Source organism: Xenopus tropicalis, chromosome 6 (assembly GCF_000004195.4).
Source record: "Xenopus tropicalis strain Nigerian chromosome 6, UCB_Xtro_10.0, whole genome shotgun sequence".
Classification (NCBI taxonomy): Eukaryota; Metazoa; Chordata; class Amphibia; order Anura; family Pipidae; genus Xenopus; species Xenopus tropicalis.
The window spans coordinates 38,995,932-39,016,691 of NC_030682.2; the positions used below are offsets into that span (position 1 = coordinate 38,995,932).

The following is a 20,760-nucleotide window of genomic DNA, read 5'->3' on the forward strand; positions in this document are numbered from 1 at the left end:
TGCCCGGTTGCTAGAGTAAATAACATCCTAGCAACTGAATAGCTCTCCTCCTGCCAAGACTCTTCCCAAAATACCCTGCACATTTCTCCTATTCACAGAGCAAGCAAGGCATTTTGGGGATTGGAGTCTTGGCTGGATGAAATCTGACACATCTGATACAATGTTAAAGTGGCAGGAGTAGTCAGAACAATACAGGATGGAAATACAGTGAAACTTCAATTTTACACTTTTTTAGTGGCCCCTAGTGATGACTGAATTTGTCTCATTTCACCTTTCAGAAAATTTTGCGAAACAGCAAAAATTAGCAAAACTTATTGAAGTCAATGGGCATTTTTTTTTACTGTGACTTTTTCCATACCTCACAACTTTTTTCCTGACATTGCACTCTATGGCAATTTTTCACAGCTGGACCTGGCAATAAATGTGCCCATCAACAGCAGTCCCACTAATACAGAAGGCTTAATGTTCCCAGATTTCACATCATTTCTTTCCGGGTCCTTGAAAAATGTAAGATGGGGGTTCTGCTGACAAAGTTACAAAGTAAATAGCAATAACATTACTGTTATTAGTATTGTGTATGTATAAAGCACCAACATATTCTGCAGCGCAGGACAATAAATTGGTGTATACGTTGAACATACAGATTTATATACAAAGCAACTGCTACAAAAGGTGAAGAAGACCTGCCCAACTAGCAAGCTCTTAGTCACAATTTTTAATTATACTGGAAAGTTTCTTAAAATGACATCTTGCATGAATTGGGCTGAAATGCCTCCTCTCTATTCCAGCGAAGAGGTTAGAAATAAGCAGGCCCACAGGTCACATGGGCAGGCTCCATTACACTATAGCGCAGTATACATACCTGACTTAACATATTTTCCATGCATATTTTCCTAGGAGGCCTTAAAAGTAAATCTGGGGAAAAAAGTTTTTGTAAGCCCAAAGCAATGGTAGCAATTAATCACCCTTAATGTAATGTCAGTGTTTGCTCTGGATTGCATCTCCTGCAATTTTGTGAGGAAAATCATAAAGAGAGGAAGTTGGCAAGCGATTAAATGAAATAGCAAGGAAGCGTGTAATGGCTGTGTATTAGCTGCAAAATGATAAACAGAAGAGGCTGATGATTAAGTCAAGAGAATGGCTAGAAGGTGTGCAAGGGATGAAACAGAACATTTGTCTCAGCCTGCAACGTACTGCCAGTCTCCCTGGAACCCCTGACTTCTATGTATCTTGTGCTTCTTGCTGTATATGTGTAGGAACTGTAGCTGAAGCTATGGGAGCCATCCACTGAGGTAGATAGAATTCTGCTTGGTGGTACAGGTATGGGATCCCTTATCTGGAAACCCATTATCCAGAAAGTTCCAAATTACAGACAGGCCATCTCCCATAGACTCCATTATAAGCAAATAATTCTAATTTTTATAAATGATTTCCTTTTTCTCTGTAATAATAAAACAGTACCTTGTAATTGATTGCATCTAAGATATAATTAATCCTTATTGGAGGCAAAACAATCCTATTGGGTTTATTCAATATTTAAATTAATTAGCAGATTTAAGTTATGGAGATCCAAATTACGGAAAGATCCCTTATCCCTTATTATGGTGCAAAGCAACTTCCATTCAGCTATGGAGCTCAGGGTTATTAAAAGGACCAGGGAAGGCAGCAATGGGTGGAAGGTTTGCCAGTAGGCCAAGACCAAGGTTTGCTCATGTCACATGTCATGTCATACTCTCAAAAACTTCAAAATATCATGAAGAGATACATGTTTCCATGCGAGATGAAGAGAATAAGACACAGGGGCCCTCAAAGTTGTTAGAGACAATTCCCAAGTTTCATAGAAGTCAATGGGAATTGTCTCTAACAACTTTGAGGGCCATTTATTAACAGTTCAGCATCTGACGATTCACAGCTAAATCTTGCTGAGATCATATAGAAGCCAATGACAGATGTCCCTTCCCTTCCCTGGAACATTTCTTTGCTTCAAAACTTTAGAGGTCTTTGGATTTTTTAAGCTGTTTTTTGTGCCACAGTTCAAAAAAGTCGCAGTTTTCATGCAACAAGATGAGTTTTTCGGAGACTTTTCCTTCACCTGCTTTTTCATTTCAGATTTTTTTGCTAAATGTCAGACATTCATGGAAATGAGTTTATTCAAATTTTTTTTAAAATAAAAACATGGGAAAAGTTGGAGTTTTAGTAAATCTGCCCCTTATCTATTTATTTATTAAAATAGTTTTAGCCTTATTGAAAATGAATGAAACATTGTGATTTTTGCTAGCGTGCAACTTTTTTTTCTGAGACAAAACTTGTCTCACAGCCAAGCAGAGAGGAAATATGTAAATTAAAGATGATATTTTCTTTATTTTAAATCTTTCGTTTTTCCCTTATAAATCCAGGCAAATACTAGTAGATTTGTGTTGCATAATAGGCAGTGTCCCAAAAATCCGCACACACAATTGTTTTTTTTCTGCCAGAATAACCAAAACTTTCTAAATCTGCCTGAATTTTGTTATTGTTCCTTTTTCATAAATACTTTGTATAAAATTGGACATTTTTATGAACTTTTCAAAATTCAACTCAATTCTGAATGAACAAAATATATGGGACAAGCAGAGACCTACAAAATGGAAATATTTCAAACATTAATATGTAATTAACAATGCAGAATGCAAGAAAAAAAATAAAAATAAAATAGCTATAAACAAAGTGCAGTGAAAAAGTATGTATACAGTATCTGTGTGTTCAGATTGTACTGTATGTGTATCTGTGTGTTCAGATTGTACTGTATGTGTATCTGTGTGTTCAGATTGTACTGTATGTGTATATGTGTGTTCAGATTGTACTGTATGTGTATCTGTGTGTTCAGATTGTACTGTATGTGTATATGTGTGTTCAGATTGTACTGTATGTGTATATGTGTGTTCAGATTGTACTGTATGTGTATCTGTGTGTTCAGATTGTACTGTATGTGTATATGTGTGTTCAGATTGTACTGTATGTGTATCTGTGTGTTCAGATTGTACTGTATGTGTATATGTGTGTTCAGATTGTACTGTATGTGTATCTGTGTGTTCAGATTGTACTGTATGTGTATATGTGTGTTCAGATTGTACTGTATGTGTATCTGTGTGTTCAGACTGTACTGTATGTGTATCTGTGTGTTCAGACTGTACTGTATGTGTATCTGTGTGTTCAGATTGTACTGTATGTGTATATGTGTGTTCAGATTGTACTGTATGTGTATCTGTGTGTTCAGATTGTACTGTATGTGTATATGTGTGTTCAGATTGTACTGTATGTGTATTTGTGTGTTCAGACTGTACTGTATGTGTATATGTGTGTGTTCAGATTGTACTGTATGTGTATATTGTACTGTATGTGTATCTGTGTGTTCAGACTGTACTGTATGAGTAGGTTTTACTGAGAGTGGGCATCAGTCCTTCACCTGTTCAAAAAAAGTAAAGTGTGTTTTAGCTTAAAAATGTCTGTTTGTGCATTTTGATGCTGCAGGGGGCTGATTCCCAGCTGGAGGAATAAGGATTAGAATCAGCCCCTATGCTGGCACCAGCTTTCTTCTTTGCCTGCACCCGGAACCATTGATTCAGCCCAGGTGCAGGCACACCCAGCAGGTATCGGCAAAAAAAACCCACAAGTGTTTGCATTTTGAGCTGATAGCCTGCACCCTGCTGGACACAATGCTTCTGGGTGTAGGCAAGGTAGGAAACTGGTGCCAGCATAGGGACTGATTCTCAGCCTGTGTTTTTCTGCAGGCCTAGAATATAATTGCTTTTTGTGAGGAGATGAGCAGAAACCTAGACTTTGAGATGGCAGTGGATGTCATCTACTTAGACTTTGCTAAAGCATATGATACAGTACCGCACAGAATATTGGCCTGGAACATAATATATGTACTTGGATAGAGAGCTGGCTGAAGGATAGATTACAGATAATGGTGATAAACATTTAGTAATTTAGAGTTATTAGTACATGTGTGAGTAGTGTGACCATTCCTTGTAGCACCTGCTAAAAACTAGTGTAATGACTAAGAATGTTTTAAGTCAAGAAAGGTGCCATACAGATTGCATCACGCTGCCAATAGAGCGCAGGAGAGAGACGGAGAAATATACATGCACTTGTGCTGGAAAAAAAAGATATAAGAAAAGAAAAATGAAATGATGTTACTGGGCACCTTGAGAAACCATTTCCTTAACTCTGAATAAAGAACAACCTATGATGAAGAGTATTTGTCCTGGTTTCCTTATTTCTACTTTATACACAGAGGGGTAAAGCACGAGTTCTGTTGCGCTGAAAACCCCTCACTTTTACAACTTTATGTACTTTCTCAAACTGACAATATTTGTTTTCATGTTTGCATTTTGCCCTTTGTTGCTACCGGTTTCTTTAGAATAATAAATACTTTTAAAATGTTCTTTGAAAATAAAGTTCTTTTTTATACTGCCAAGAATGCATTGTGATGCCTGTCTGTAGCCTACTGACAGCGAGACTTCTATCCCAAACTGTTTCCTCCAATTCTCAGTGGAAGGAAATAGCCGAAGAAAAGTCTTTTTTTTCCATGGAATGTATAATTGTAACATTGCTGAGTACGATGTAGCACCACTTTAATGAACACTAAGCATCAGTCATTAGTCATCTTTGTGCCTATAGATTTAGCAAAGTGAATACAGATTTAGAATCAGGAATAGCTCCCTTGGGGGTTTATGTGGCCTTGGGCTGGTACATAAGTCCAAAATATAGGGCATATAAAATAATAGAGCCTGGCATGAAAATTATAACTATTCTGTTTCCATTAAATAAGGTCTTTGTTTTTACATTTTGTACATGTTTTTTAAAGGGATTCTGTCACAGGAAACCATATTTTTTACAAAATGCATTAGTTAAAAGTGCTTCTCAAGCACAATCCTGTATTAAAATTCATTTTTCAATAGAGCAAACAAGTTTCTTTTATATTTAATTTTGAAATAACACTTATGTTCTTTCCTAGGTGCCCTCTGCCATGTGTTTTGTACTCTGATAAACTTCAGTCACTCTTTACTTCTGCACTGCATGTGGGAGTGATGCCACCCCTCCCCCCCCAGCAGAACAATAGGAAAATATATATGAGGAGCACTCAATAAAAAAAATCCAAGTCCGACTAAGGGCTCTGGCACACGGGGAGATTAGTCGCCCGCGGCAAAACTCCCTGTTCGCAGGCAACTAATCTCCCCGAGTTGCCTTCCCCTGCTATCCCATCGGCGACAATGTAAGTCGCCGGTGGGATGGCAGACACGGCGGAGCGATTTCGGGAAATTGCAGAAAAAGACTCGCGAAATCGCGCCGCCGCATGTGCCATCCCGCCGGCGACTTACATGTTCGCCGATGGGATGGCAGGGGAAGGCAACTCTGGGAGATTAGTCGCCCGCGAACAGGGAGTTTTGCCGTGGGCGACTAATCTCCCCGTGTGCCAGAGCCCTAAAGGTGCCCATACACGTTAAGATTCGCTTGCTTGGCAAGATCGGCAAGCGAGCGGATCTTCACCCGATATCCCCACCTACGGGTGGGCGATATCGGGGAGCGTGTAGGCTAATTCGATCGTTTGGCCCCAGGGCAGCAATGGGGCAGTCGGTTCGGGGGCCGCATCAACGAGCCGATACAGTCCCTGATCCGACTACATTTTCTAACCTGCCAGATATCGGTCGGGCAAGCCCATCGGTAGTGCCCATACTCGGCCCGATTAGCTGCCAAATCAGTCTAAGGGACCGATATTGGCAGCTAGAATCGGCCCATGTATGGGGACCTTTACCCAAGTCATGACAGTTACATGGGAGTAGGGGAAACAATGGGTTATCTGAAAGCAATTCCATTGAGAAGTGTTGTTCAGGTTCAATGCACTGAGATGGTTGCCTACACACCAGTATTTAAAAAAAATGCATTTATTGGTTCAAGAATAAATTTAGAAATAGTAAAGTGGATTATTTGCCATGTACATAGTGTAATTTAGTAATTAAAACACCATAAAAATCTTGACAGAAAGTGTGTGCCCTAATTTATAATAGCAATGTGGTTTGGTGGCAATGCAATGTGTTAATTCAGTAGGAAACTGCCCCAGTGTTATTGTGCATGTAAAGGAAATGTAGACCAAACTTGTACTTCAAAGAGATGTTTCTAAATAGAAAAGCTGAATTGTTTAAGAATATATTTCCACTTCCACACACTACAGAAACACAATTAACTGACCAACTCGCAGTGATTTTGGTACAAAAGCACCAAGGGCAAGGCCAAGAGGTGAAATCCAGCAGGACTTTTTTCCCCATATGCATTATATAATATAGGCTGATTTGGTTAGAGAAGTGTTACATCAGATAATGTTCCTAGACCCATTATATTGTCTTGCTGGAAGGGAAAGGATACGAATATTAATGCTCAGTGCTGATTATAGAGCCTTAGTAATAGAAAGCATATAGAACTTAATTAAATGTAAGTATTTGTGTGGCACAATGTGTAGGAATTTCAAAAAACCCTCTTTTTGCTTAGAAGAAGAGTCAAGGCCATTTCTCCAAATCAGTATTTGTATTTTAATCATATGCAGTAATTCCACTGATAGAGACTCCTGTACAGGTATAGGACCTGTTATCCAGAATGCTCGGAACCTGGGGTAATTTGGATCGCCATACTATACTACTAAAAAATCATTTAAACACTAAATAAACACAATAGTAAACCAATAAGGATTAATTGTTGCTTAGTTGCCATCAAGTAGAAGGTTCTGTTTTATTATTAAAGAAAAAAAGGAAATACATTTTTAAAAAATGAATTATTTGATTAAAATGGAGTCTATGGGAGATGGGTTTCCCACAATTTGAAGCTTTCTGGATAACAGCTTTTTCATACCTGTACATTGTAACTTACTGAATATCAGTCACTGCCATCTGGTACCTGGTTGAAAATATCATTGCTCCCTTTCTACTATTTACTTGACATAATATGTTTAGCTTTAGACACTCAGTCACTTCCAATTCTTTTATAAGTTAGGAGAATTTTGCCTGCTGACTTCCAAATAAACAGGGTCAGTGTTTTTACTGAGGCAGGACAATAGACTGGGCCGATCAAAGGTAAGAAGCTTTATAAGCACCCTGTAGGTGACCAGGCAAAAGGAAACAAGTGAACTAAACTAGGAGAGCAGATTTCCAGCACCTCACACTGGCACATCCTGCCTGGGACAATGTCCTTCTCTACTCGGGGTTCTTTGTCTTCTCTCTGATTTTCTTACGTTGAAGTCATACCCTAATGTATGTGCTTTGCTTGGGATATTCTCTTTCAGCATTTGAGAAGATTTCTGCCTTGTATTTCCCTTCAATGAGAAAACACCAGCACAGGTAAGAGAAGGCAAGCCATCACCTTACACACCCAACAGCTCATTGATTATTGATAGCTTTGTTGTCAATAGTGAAGGGTGTGTCTGGTGTTATGTTCCGGCATAAGTTCCGAAAACGTGTTGTGTAGATACATTAGCAAGCACCTGTTAATACAAGAATCCACAAGGCAGCTAACTGAAACCTCTGTACTTATCTAAAACATGGAAATGTATATACACACTGACTGAATACAGCAGCTATTCTTCTCTAGGTAAGTGAGGCTATCTATGTACACGTATGGGACCAGAATGCTCGAGGCTTGGGGTTGTCTGGATAAGTGGTCTGTAATTTGGATGTCCATACTTTGTCTGCTAAATCATTTAAACATGAAATAAACCCAATAGCACTGTTTGCCTCCAAAAAGGATTAATTCTATTTTAGTTGGGATTAAGTACAAGGTACTGTTTTACAGAGAAAAATTAGAATTATCTGATTAAAATAGAGTCTATGGGATATGGCCTTCATGTTATTTGGAGCTTTCTGGAAAACTGGTTTCTGGATAACAAATCGTATACCTGTAGTAGTTTTTGTACAGGGTGTTTCCAATTTGTACTTGGATTTATAATATGGTGCATGTGTATAAAGATATGTTGCTATAGTTTTTAATAAGGTTTTCAATACATTTATGTGATTTATTATGCAGAATGCTTGGGACCTGGGGTTTTCCAAATAAGGGGTCTTTCTGTAGCCTACTTCAAAATATTAAAGATTAAATAAACCCAATAGGATTGTTTTGCCACCAAAATGGATCCATGCAGTTTAGTTACCAGCAAGTACAAGGTACTACTTTAATAGGAGAAAAAGGAACTCATTTTTACAAATTTCAGTTATTTGCTTAAAATGAACATGGGTGATGGCCCTCCCGTAATTCTAAGCACTATGGATAAGAGATCTTAGAGCTGCACTTTTAAACATAGTGTCAGAACATTTTTATTGTGAAACTATAATACTTGAGTATCTGAGGAATGCAATTTAGCTTTGATTTTAGGCTGGGGCATTTGTCTAGAGCCCCCGGTATCCCATGGGGGGGGGGGGGGGGCTGAACAGAAGGATAAGAAATAAAAAGATATCAGTAAAATGGTAGCCTCACAGAGCAATAGTTAAACAGCTGCTGGGCTCAGTGATCTCTATTTGAAATTAGCAAACAATAATATATGAAGACCAATTGAAAAGTTGCTAAGAATAGGCAATTCTATAATATACTAAAAGTTAAATTAAAGACGAACTGCCTCTTTCTGCCATGAAGAAAATAAATGCCAGTGCATGTCTGTATTTATCACTTTGCCACATGTTACTGTTGCTCCAGCACTAGATATAGGCAGCAAAACTGACTGCATGCTCTACTGTATCCTTATTTATAAGACCCGTTCATTGCAAATATAACAAGCAGCAAAGTGGTTACTGTTTATATCATAGGCGTTTGAAATGAAAGTGATATGACTGAACTCAAAGAGGTGTGCAATGAGCAGGACAGGGAGCACTACTGAAATTGTAATATGATATAACTTTTGACAGAAATTGCAAAAGATTCCCCTTATATTAATTTTTAATTATAAGAGCTCTACAGCATGGGCATTTTATTATTGGAATATGTTCCTGGGAATTCTTTCTCATAAAAAGTCTGTTTGTTCAATGAAGACATTTTTTCTTGTGTCGACATTTTTGCCATGTAGTTTATCATCTCTTGTGTCTCTTGGTGCAGCATGGCACACCCAGGCATCAGTAAGCACAGACCATTTCTTTATTGTCTGCCTTATTATAATGAAGTACCTGCCTGAGGATAGTTCTATCATAAATTTCTTTGGGTGAGAGGCCCATCCATGAGATCTTTGCCCTGAACCCGCTGGTATCTTAAAGCAGCCCTGGCAATTAGACTTCACTTATTTGATAGAAATAATGGTTACCAGATCCTCACTTTTAAATTGGATCCTAATAAATAGACCAATCTCTGGGGATTAGCTGCAAAGATAGTTGACTTTCCTAATCCTGTTGTCTGCTCGGATTACTGTTCATTGTGCTCCATGCATGCAGATACAATAGTTTTACTTTTATGCAGCTGGGCCCAGGTTAAAGTAAAATAACATTATCCAGCATGCACAGGGCATAAATATTACTAAATACAGTATGAAAAAGCGAGTAAAAGTTTGGTGGGTTTTATAGTACCTATCCACAAAAGTGTGCAAAGAGTAGGCTAAATCTATCAGCTGACGGTTTGTATGGTTTGTGAAACCCACCAAGTGTCATAAATGTTCCCCGGTTTAGCAGGAAACCCAAGATCCTGGAATCCCTATTGTGTTCATGGATCCCATGTTTAGCAATGTAGATTTAGGTTAATGTGTCAGTTTAATAGCTATGCATTTTAACATAATTTATATGTACAATAATGTACTAATCAAGTTTAATTACACAGGTATATACAGTATATGCCCAGCAGCCAATATGAGTGAAGTTCCTAGAGCAGCAGTAAACCCAAAATGCAGTGCTGGTAAGTTAGTGTTTGTAGTGGAATTCTATATATACATGTTATATATATATATATATATAGTATAATATATATGCATAGTACCTGTACTAAAATAAGGGGGATGATGAGATCTATCAATCTATTATGTGTTCCATATGCTATTAAACCATGCAGTACTCTATTTGGTATTTTCCTCCCAGGGTCTAGTGCTCAAGAATTACTTCAAAGAGTAGAAATGGTATTTTATTGCTTGCAGTTTGACTTTGTTATCACTAACACTTGCTGTCTAAATCGTCCAGATGAGGCAGATTGTCCAGATGAGACAGACCTGATTAGGTGATTGTGAAATGGATGCATGTCGAAAGAGTTTTTAGGTTGATATTCTATCTGTAATCGGCAGGTGATATTGACCAAGATGCAAGTGACAGCCACCATGACTTTCAGTATTATGAAAAGACAGCAGATAATGAAGGAGCCCCAAAGAGCAATGAAGAGTAAGTGATTACACCTGAGAGCACATTGATAATAAATCATAATTGTGAAGGAAAGATGAGTTGCTATATAACAAAGCACGGTTATAATATAAGCATTACAACTTTCTTTCCCCGGACCATTTTTCTACTGATTTCTTAGAATGTTGTTTTTGGAAGGTTCACAATTCACAAGATAAACTGAAGGCTGGAACTCATACAAGGTAGTGTAATAAAAGGTGTATAGTTTGCCCAGATCCTCTACTCCTTTACCAATCAATTACTGTAGATGCTTGTTTTCAAACAGATGACCAGTAAATGCTACCTGCTGATTGGTTGCTATGGGTTAATCGATCAACAAACTTTGCACCTTTTATTACATTAATCTGAATTTGTAAAGGCCATTACATTGCATCTGACATATTGCATAAATAACACATCTTATATATGCATCAATATCTCTACGAGTATATACAATATAAACCTTATCAGTTAGAATTGCTGTGGTTAAAATGCTGTATTTACATTTCTTACCCCTTTCATTAGAGCCAGAAAAAATTCCAGTGACAAACCATCAAAAGAAATGGTTGGATTTCTGGATATGGTAAGAACACTGTTTTTCATAGTAATATCCTAAGCAACACCTTAGATTCTATTAAGGTGGCCACACACGTGGCGATTATCGATCTTTTGTGCGACCATCGGTCGCACGAAAGATCGTTCAATCCGCCACTAACGTTCAGGGCTGAAACGGCAGATAAGGAGGTAGAAACAATAGGATTTCTACCTCCTTCTGCTGATTCAGCCCTGAAGGCAGATTTTGCTTAGGCGCCTTCTATGGCGCCAGATCAAAATCTTTTAACCCGCCCGATCGGCGAGTCGACCGATATCAGCAGCCTCCTGCCATATTGGTCAACTCGCTGACTTGACATACACGCACCGAATATCGTACGAAACGAGGTTTCATGCGATATTATCAGTGCGTGTATGGCCAGCTTTAAAGCTGTATTTAAGGGTGGTGCAGATTATTTATACATTCCTCACTTTCCCCTTAAATAAAGCATTCTGTTTCAAAGTTAAAAACATTATAATTTAGTTTGAGGTTTCTCCTTAAACAATGATTTCCTTAAATCCCATTAAACCCAATCCCTTTGTATGATAACTAGAGCTATTTTATAGCTTTAGAGCCTCCCTCTGTAATTAAAAAAATGTCAATAGTAAGGGTCATCCATGACTGCAAGGTGCTTAGTGTAAAATGTATTAACAACACTCATTAAAGGTACTTGTGAACGAACATGGTCCTTGTACTTCCGTATAGTTGTGCCGAGTGCCATTGTGTCTATCCTGCCTCTTCTGATGAATTATATGCAAATGTTCCAATTGACGCTGAGGAACCCTGGAGCAGCCAACACCCTGATAATGACAATAAATCCAGGGTCCCTACAGCAGCTTGTGGGAAACTGGCCCAATTCAAATGCATTGCTGATGACTGGCCAGCTACAGACCTGCGCTTCCGTTGAGTGATCCAACTACTGAGCTGATCCACTGGTGCAATTTGACCATTTACATGTGAGACGTATGTGAGCCCAGAATTGGGTTCAGCACCCATACATAGTTTCCATTGTGGGCGATGTGGAAGCCTGATACAGTTGAGATTGGGTTTATTGCTCTATTAATGGTCAAACCTGTAACTAAGGACAGTCTGATCTTGCGGCCAATAAAAAGACAGTTTGTTATAGAATATTGTTTTCTTAAACCTCACAGAAATATTGCTGCTCCTATTCTATAACTGATATAACTCTATTTCACTTCTTGATCTTCTCCATCTAATTGTCCAGGTACAATTCTGTGAGAAAAGGTATCTCTTGGATATTATAAAATATGGGAGAGTTTTCCTCATTCAGTTTGGCCTCTAGAGCAGCAGCCATTACTGAAATGACTATGTGACATATTTGTCTGTTTCTAGGTGCGTTTTGCAGATGCCTGGGATATTCTACTGATGATTACTGGACTCTTTTGTGCTGTTGCCAATGGCACAGGATTACCGCTTCTCATTATAGTATTCGGTGATATGACAGACAGCTTTGTTCTGAGTGGCATTAATGGTATATACATAAGTTTGCTTGGATTCTTGAGCTTTTGTATAAATAAAATAATTTACTTCAAACCCATGAGAATAAATACATACAGGTATAGGATCTGTTATCTGGAAACCCATTCAAAATTACGGAAAAGCCATTTCCCATAGATTCCATTATAATCAAATAATTCACATTTATAAAAAAATATGATTACCTTTTTCTCTGTAATAATAAAACAGTACCTTGTACTTGATCCCAATTAAAGCATAATTAACACTTATTGGAGGCAAAACAATCCTATTGGGTTTCTTTAATGTTTAAATGATTTTTACTAGACAAAGTATGGAAAGATCCCTTATCCAGAATACCCCAGGTCCAGAGCAATCTGGATAACAGGTCCCATACCAGTACTGTAAGTGTCAAGACATTAGTCTAGTTTAGCAGTTGCTGCATTCTGCAAAGAGTATGCAAAGCAGAGGATACCCATTTAAATACCTAGTAACAGACAACTAGAGTTGACAGTCTGTAAGCAGAGCATTTCTAGTATATAAAGGGGTGGGGGGGGGGGGTCTTAAGTGCTATTTGCACATTTTAATTAAAAACCCCCAAATGAACCACAAGATTAAATCCTTTATTTCTGTAAACTCTATAAATAATAAAGCAATGTAGAACTTGGAAGAGATACATATCTCCCAACTCTTCCGATTTTCGCGAGTATAGTTCCGATTTTAACAGCTCAACACGCAGTCCCGGAATCTTATTGAAAAGTCCCTCATTTCCCTTTGATCTCCTGAAATATGGGAAAGTGAACTTTTCCAGGCCAACCTCCGATCCACCCTGCCCTGCGTGCCCACCCTCGTGCACTTTGTTTAAAGGAACAGTAACGCCAAAAAATTAAAGTGTATAAAAGTTATTAGAATATAATGTACTGCTGCCCTGCACTGGTACAACTGGGGTGTTTTCCCCAGAAACTTAAATAAACAAGTTGCTTTGTAGCCACGAGGGCAGCCATTCAAATGAGAAAAGGCACAGGCACATAGCAGATAACAGATAAAACACTATTGTATTCTAGAGAGGTTGTCTGTTATCTGCTATGTAACCTGTGCCTTTTCTCCATTTTTCCAGTTTGAATGGCTGCCCCCATGGCCACACAGCAGCTTATTTATATAAACTATAGTAGCGTTAATGTAGCAAACACACAACTTTTACCATTGCAGGGCAACAGTACAATATATTTTAATTGATTTAAAAAACTTCCATTTTTGGTGTTACTGTTCCTTTAAGGCAGGCACACAGAGAAGCATATGGAAGAGGATCCACTTCTCTCAGCCTGACAGAAATGCACAGGGCAGAGAAAAGCGGATATACCTTGCCCTTAGGGTCACTGGGCACTTTTCTGCAGACACGCTTATTACAGGAGAATACATATGGTGACTGTGTACTATGGGGACTTCTGATACAAAACCTGCAGAATTTTAAGCGATTTAGGCCTGCTGCATCCCCCAGCAATACAAAACCCTGCCCCCCTCCCCCACCTACTTTTGGTTAAACTAAAGTTTAACTAAAGAAGTACAGTAGGCTAGAAATGTTGTACATTATGTTTTGGCCTTCTATACCAGCCCCAGGCACCCACAGCCCTTTAGCAGGGAAGATCTGTGCCCCCAAAGATGCCCCAGTAGCTCCCCATCTTCTTTTCTGCTGATTCCCTGCACATGCTCTGTGCTGCTGTCACTTACTGAGCTTAGGGACCAACACACAATATACTGTATATACAGAATAGAAATGTCACAATATAAGGCTAATACTCCTAACAAATTCCAAGAGGGAGAGCTCCTGTAACAACTGTAAAGACCTGGATCATTACTGCTATAGAGATGTGGGCCCTTAGGCTGGTGTGGTAGGATAAGTATATAAAATGTGCCATTTCTAGCCATATTCATTCTTAGTGCTTAGTTCTCCTTAAACATAGGGATTAAACATTTAAACAAGGCAGGGGATAAAATGGCAACGCCATGATCAGGCTAGTGGATCTAGTCTCATCTACATAGAGGAAAGATGAATCAAAACAAGAGGAAACCATTATATGTATAATCATTTACCTTTTTAAGAGGAAGTTCATGTTACGAGGAGACATTGATATTCTAAGATAATATTTTTGTGGTTTTTAAGAACTTCCCTTTTTATTCTGCTGCTATTATACCCTGTAATCAGAAAGTCTACCCATTATCCTTCCATAGCGGGAGAGGGGGGGGCGGACATGGATGTCCGCCAATACTGAGTCGGTTTATTTCTTTTTTCCCCACAGCTGGCTGACTGGGGAGGGGGGGGGGGGTAGGAGAATACTGACCTAATAAAACTGATTTTTAGGCCAGTTATTGTATCACCCAGCTCCCAATGGCTTTCTCTAACACTGCCTTGCAGGACCTTCTCTCCAAGATGCAGCAGCACATTGATGACAATGTTATTCACTTGCTTCAGTTGCTGTTGAGGCTGCAAAAGACTTTCAGAAACAATTTTTTTTAGTTATTCCTCTTTTCTGGCCCTCTCCTATTTTTCTTACTACCTGCCATTTAAACCTTAAGCTGTTTGCTAGGGCAAGTGAGACATAAGCAAATACCAGTGATTTCCAAACTGGATAGCTGGAAACAATTAAACAAAAAAGGGCAAGTGCAAATTAAAAGTAATAGTCATGAAGGACAAGCCAAATAATTGTACTGGATCTTTAGGTGGCAGCAAGTAACTTGCCCCTTAAACTATGAAGTAAAATAAAGAAGAAACACAAAGGATATTAGTAATTTGTACAATATGAGCTATTACTGTAGAAACTGCTATTCCCAGTAGAGGGCTGAAATGAGAATTAATTATTATTTTATTTTTTTCAGTTACAAATGTGTCTGGCTGTGGTTCAATCCCAGGTATAGATTTGGAGGCTAAAATGACAAGGTATGATATTCCATGTTAGTTATGGATTATTATTATTATATATACATATAATAGACTGTTTTGTTTCCAGATAATGGTACTGGGGTTTACTTGGGGGTTTATTTGGTGTTTATAATACATGTTGAGGAGCAAATATATTTTTTACAGACAGGGTTTGCTTTTACTATAGCATTCCAAAGAAAGAAAAGAAAGATTTCATGTGGCTCTAGATGACATAGTAGGGGCCAGTGTTCTGGGATTGTTTGCAAAACTAGCAAGGAATGCCTCATTCTTAGTATTATGTTTATTAAAAATATGTATATATGTTTCATTTGTTCTTTTTTTTCTCCAAGGTATTCCTATTACTATATCGGCCTTGGCAGTGCTGTGTTTGTACTAAGTCTTATCCAGATCTGGACATTTTTAGTCTCTGCAACAAGACAGATCATGAGAATACGACAGATATTTTTCAAAGCTGTCCTACATCAAGATATGGCTTGGTTTGACTCAAACCAAGTTGGGACCCTAAATACCAGGCTAACAGAGTAAGTAGCAGCCAGCAATAGTCTCGTCAGCATTATCTTTCAGTCCAATTGATAGGCCCTTTTCTAAACATGGTACAGAATTCAAATGTTGATTCTCTATAGCCTAACACATCCTCTTGATTTACATACTTGCCTTTAACAAAATGTAATAATATAGAATGATATATTACACATTCAAATAACATATTACTAATTACATGGTCTCCCTCCTGTTTCTATATACACTTCATTGTTTTTCTAATCTATAATTCCAAGAATACTTAATGCATTACATAATATGTGAATATCGTTCCATACAAGTTCTCAAGGAAAGGTCCATTTATCAGGAAGAATGGTCTGGCTCACCTCATTCTGTGTGGATCATAAAAACACATTTATATGTTCTCTCTCAGATCATTTTCTATGTGTAACAAGCCTGTCAGCATTTTACTTACATAACAATTAGAATTTTCTTAATGTTGCACTTACTGCCTGTTTAATTAAAAAAAAAAAAGTGTCCCTTTTTGGTAAAGGTTACTTTCCCACGGTGATTATAAACTGAGGCAATTTTTTCAAAGTGTAATGTATTGGGTCCAGTGACACAAGGTACATGAGCAAATGTCAGCCAGAACCTGCAATATAGAACAGAATGTACAATGAGGCTTGCAATAAGGCTTGTCTGTAGCAATTGGTGTTGCATTTTGCCTGATGACCCCTCCAACCTGCCCTAAACTGCACTTTCCAGCTTTAAATACAATTTGTTCCTTCCCAGAATGCTGTAAAACTTGAATATATAATATAATTACTTCCTTCTGTTTCTGCTTATTCAGTGACATTAATACTATACATGAAGGCTTGGGAGATAAAATGTGCATCTTCGTACAGTTTTTATCATCCTTTGTGTCTGGCATTGTGGTAGGATTTGTGCATGGTTGGAAGCTGACCCTCGTCATCCTCTCTGTGAGTCCTCTGCTGGGGGCATCTGCAGCTATTTGGACAAAAGTGAGTATCTGCACTAAGCTGACTTGAAATGTTGGTTTCTGTGTATATTTATTGAGCCATTTAATGCAAATGTAATTATTCAGTGTGGATACTTGGGATCAGTTATGTTTACATAAATATACATGCCACATCCATACACTGTACACATTGCAAAGGTCTCCCAGGGTATTAACACTTTGTTAACATTTTGGAATCTGTCATTGTGCACTGGTAATATAAAGGCAGGACATATTGTTTTTTAGCCCCTACACACTAAAAGTAATAAACTATCATTCAGATTCTCCATTTTCATGGTAAACCCTCAAGACAGCAAGTGTAGAGATGTAGCGAACTGTTCGCCGGCGAACTAATTCGCACGAAAATCGGGTGTTCGCAAGTTCGCAAACTTTTAGCAATGTTCGCAATTTTGGGTTCGCCTTAGCTGGAGCCAAATTTTGACCTCTCACCCCAGAGCCAGCAGATTCATGGCAGCCAATCAGGCAGCTCTCCCTCCTGGACCACCCCCGGACCACTCCCTTCCATATATAAACCGAAGCCCAGCAGCCATTTTACATTCTGCCTGTGTGTGCTTGTTGAGTTAGCATAGGGAGAGAGCTGTGCAGGGGTTTGAGGGACAGTTTAGGTAGCTTTGCTGACTAGTAATCTACTTTCTACTGCTCTGTATGTAGCTGCTGTGGGCAGCTGTCCTGCTGATCTCATCTGCTGTAACCCAATAGTCCTTGTAAAAAGCAGTTTATTACACAAGTTTAGAAATGTAGTGTGATTTCTGCCCTTTACAGCACAAAACGCAACGCTGTGTCAACAACGTATTTTTCAGAGAAATGTTTGCCCTTGATCCCCCTCCTGCATGCCACTGTCCAGGTCGTGGCACCCTTTAAACAACTTTAAAATCAGTTTTCTGGCCAGAAATGGCTTTTCTAGGTTTTAAAGTTCGCCTTCTCATTGAAGTTTATGGGGTTCGCAAAGTTCGCACTTTTTGGCAGAAGAACTTTTTTTGTGAGGTTCGCTACATCTCTAAGCAAGTGTTGTTGAATGTATAGCAATAAATATATGGCAGGGTTTGTGATACAGTATATTGGGAGAGACTGGGAGCTAAGTCAGTAATTGCATTCTTGTCTTGGTGGCCTGGTAAGTAAAATGGCAGCATTGTGCTTTGTAAGGTTTCTCTACAAGAAGTGCATTTTTTACTAAAAACTCCCCTTTTAATCAAGAAGCTTCTGAATTCAATAAATATATATATGGCACCATAATTCCTGTGGCACTGTCATTTCTCAATGCACAATACTTTCTGAACTTAATATTCTCAGTTTAAAATGCATGGGAAATGCTTAAACTGGAACATTATGGAAAGGGAACTAGTCCTAATAAATACAGAGCAGGTATGTGACCTTGTAAAGTTCATTAACAAGGTATGAAAGGCTTGATCTGGTTTCAACCAATACTGCACAACAATCACAATGAACTCCACTTAATTCCCTAAGGTTCATCCAGGTCTAGTCTCTCCCTACCAGGAACCTTCTTTCCCTGACACTTACACAGCCAGACTGGCCAGCCCACCTGGTTTTTCTGTTCCTTTTATTAATGCACATTCCTCTGCTGGTCAAATTTATAAGTTGCTGCCACCTACTGGCTAGATCTGCACATTGTTTACTATACACATTAATAAAATAATCTTTTTATATCACCCCTTTACAACCTGTTATCCAGAATGCTTGTGACCTGGAGGAGTTTTCTAGATAAGGAGGTCCTCCGTAATTTTAATTCATTTGAACATTAATTAAGCTGCCTCCTACTGTATTCATTGGCAGATACCAACCATGGATACAAACTGTAAAACATATAGAAAAGATAACTTGGGACTTTAATGCTTTAGGGCTCTGGCACACGGGGAGATTAGTCGCCCACGACAAAACTCCCTGTTCGCGGGCGACTAATCTCCCCGAGTTGCCTCGCGAGGCTTTTTCGGCGATTTGCGCGAAATCGTGCCGCCGCGTGTGCCATCCCACCGGCGACTTACATTTTCGCCGGTGGGATGGCAGGGGAAGGCAACTCGGGGAGATTAGTCACCCGCAAACAGGGAGTTTTGTCGCGGGCAACTAATCTCCCTGTGTGCCAGAGCCCTAAAACCTGCTGGTTTTCTTCCATGGCTGTGCTTCAATAAGTTTTGTTATAGGTAGAGGTTATCTAATTGTTTTATTACTTTCTACTTGATTAAGCCTTTGTATTATATAACACAATGTTAATGATTTATAAGGCACTGCAGGACATGTTGGGGCTTAATGAATTACTTAAAGGCAATATGTACTGCTCCAGAACCATCAAAATATACAGAATGTACAAATAATGCCTGAAAGTAAAATAAACTCTTCACATCTAGGATTTATAGTATCTCAATATTTTTAGAAATGTCCAGTATAACAAATTGGCACAGGGCCAGGGAGGTTTATCATTTGCTTATTTTCAGATATTCATATGGATAAGAATTACATAAAGAGTTGCTTTGAAAAGGAATAATCTAATTTCATTCATATTCTCCATTCTCACTGCCTAAACCCTCAGGGAGAACTGCAGAACAACATACTTGGCTTTACAGAGCAATAACATTTGAATTAAGCATCTCGTCCATGGGAATATTCTGCAATAGATCTTAGATCCATAGGTTTATGACATAATGCCATAGAGATGGACTTAATTCATGTAATGCCCTTTTGCTGAAGGAACACTTAATACAGATTGAATTGTTTTTCCTTTCAGCTTGTTGCATCTTTCACAACAAAGGAGTTACACGCCTATGCAAAGGCTGGGGCAGTTGCAGAAGAGATACTGACAGCAATTCGAACAGTGATTGCTTTTAATGGACAGAAAAAAGCACAGGACAAGTTTGTTGTGTTAACAGTATTATTTATGCATTACATTATTTTACAAAGCAAACTATAGTTATGTGTGTCTTGGGCCAATCTGTCCAGCTGGAGGTCCAAGAACATTTGGTTATTTGGTCAAGACCAGTGCTGTCCAACTGGTTGCCCACAGGCTGGATGTGGCCCTACCTGTCTGGCTGCTGTGACTGCTTACCTTTGTGTAAGCTTTAAATGGTCTCAGTACTGAGATTAACTGCCCCCCTGCATTGACCTCAAACCCACACTGTAAGAGCCCGCATTGTTCACATGTTCACACCTCATGCCAGGAAAATAATTTATTGGCAAAGCCCAGGCAGTCACTCACAGCTTCCCTTATTATGTAACTAGAGGCACTGTTTAAGTAGAGAGAATAAATCATAAGAATGTGTTGCACTATATATAACACAATAATAGGTGATATTATTTGGAAAAGAAAGGTTCCATCCTTACACCCAGTTTTGTTATGGGTGCCCAGATTTAATAATTTCTCTTGCGATCTCTGTCCCCAGCCTACACATAATAGTACCAATGGAAGAATAGTACCAATGGAAATTAGCTGGGAAATAAATAATACAGATTTTATTCTCTTAAGATGCAGAAAAAAAATAAAATAATTCCATTGAAAAACAGTGGATCTTGGGTCTCAAAAGTAGTTATGACTATTGAAAAACTGTGTCCTGATACACAGATATATTTTAGTACATCTCTGCTAGATACCAATATCACATGCACTGATTATCTTATTTAAAAAGGGATCCTGTTCTCAGCCTGAAAACTATAGACCCATTAGTCTGACATCAGTGTTAGGAAAGCTTTTTGCTGTTAGTGGAGTACCGCAGGGGTCAGTCCTTGGGCCTTTGCTTTTTAACTGGTTTATTAATGACCTGGAGGAGGGAATAGAGAGTACTGTTTCTATTTTTGCTGATGATACTACATTTTGTAAAACTATAAGTTCCATGCAGGATGCTGCCGCTTTGCAGAGTGATTT

The 20,760-nt window shown here is 38.6% G+C and overlaps 1 protein-coding gene across 1 annotated transcript in view; it reads left to right on the forward strand.

Annotated features, from left to right (window-relative positions):
* Positions 1-7,220: 7,220 nt before the first annotated feature.
* The window catches only part of LOC100494740 (multidrug resistance protein 1), a 37,024-nt gene continuing 23,484 nt past the window's right edge, over positions 7,221-20,760 (forward strand). The window contains exons 1-9 of the mRNA XM_018094859.2: positions 7,221-7,373; positions 9,823-9,897; positions 10,277-10,370; positions 10,893-10,950; positions 12,313-12,451; positions 15,310-15,370; positions 15,703-15,894; positions 16,704-16,875; positions 19,630-19,754. Of these exons, the coding sequence (XP_017950348.2) occupies positions 9,852-9,897; positions 10,277-10,370; positions 10,893-10,950; positions 12,313-12,451; positions 15,310-15,370; positions 15,703-15,894; positions 16,704-16,875; positions 19,630-19,754 (887 nt within the window). The 5' untranslated portion in view covers positions 7,221-7,373; positions 9,823-9,851. The remainder of the gene's footprint in view (positions 7,374-9,822; positions 9,898-10,276; positions 10,371-10,892; positions 10,951-12,312; positions 12,452-15,309; positions 15,371-15,702; positions 15,895-16,703; positions 16,876-19,629; positions 19,755-20,760) is intronic.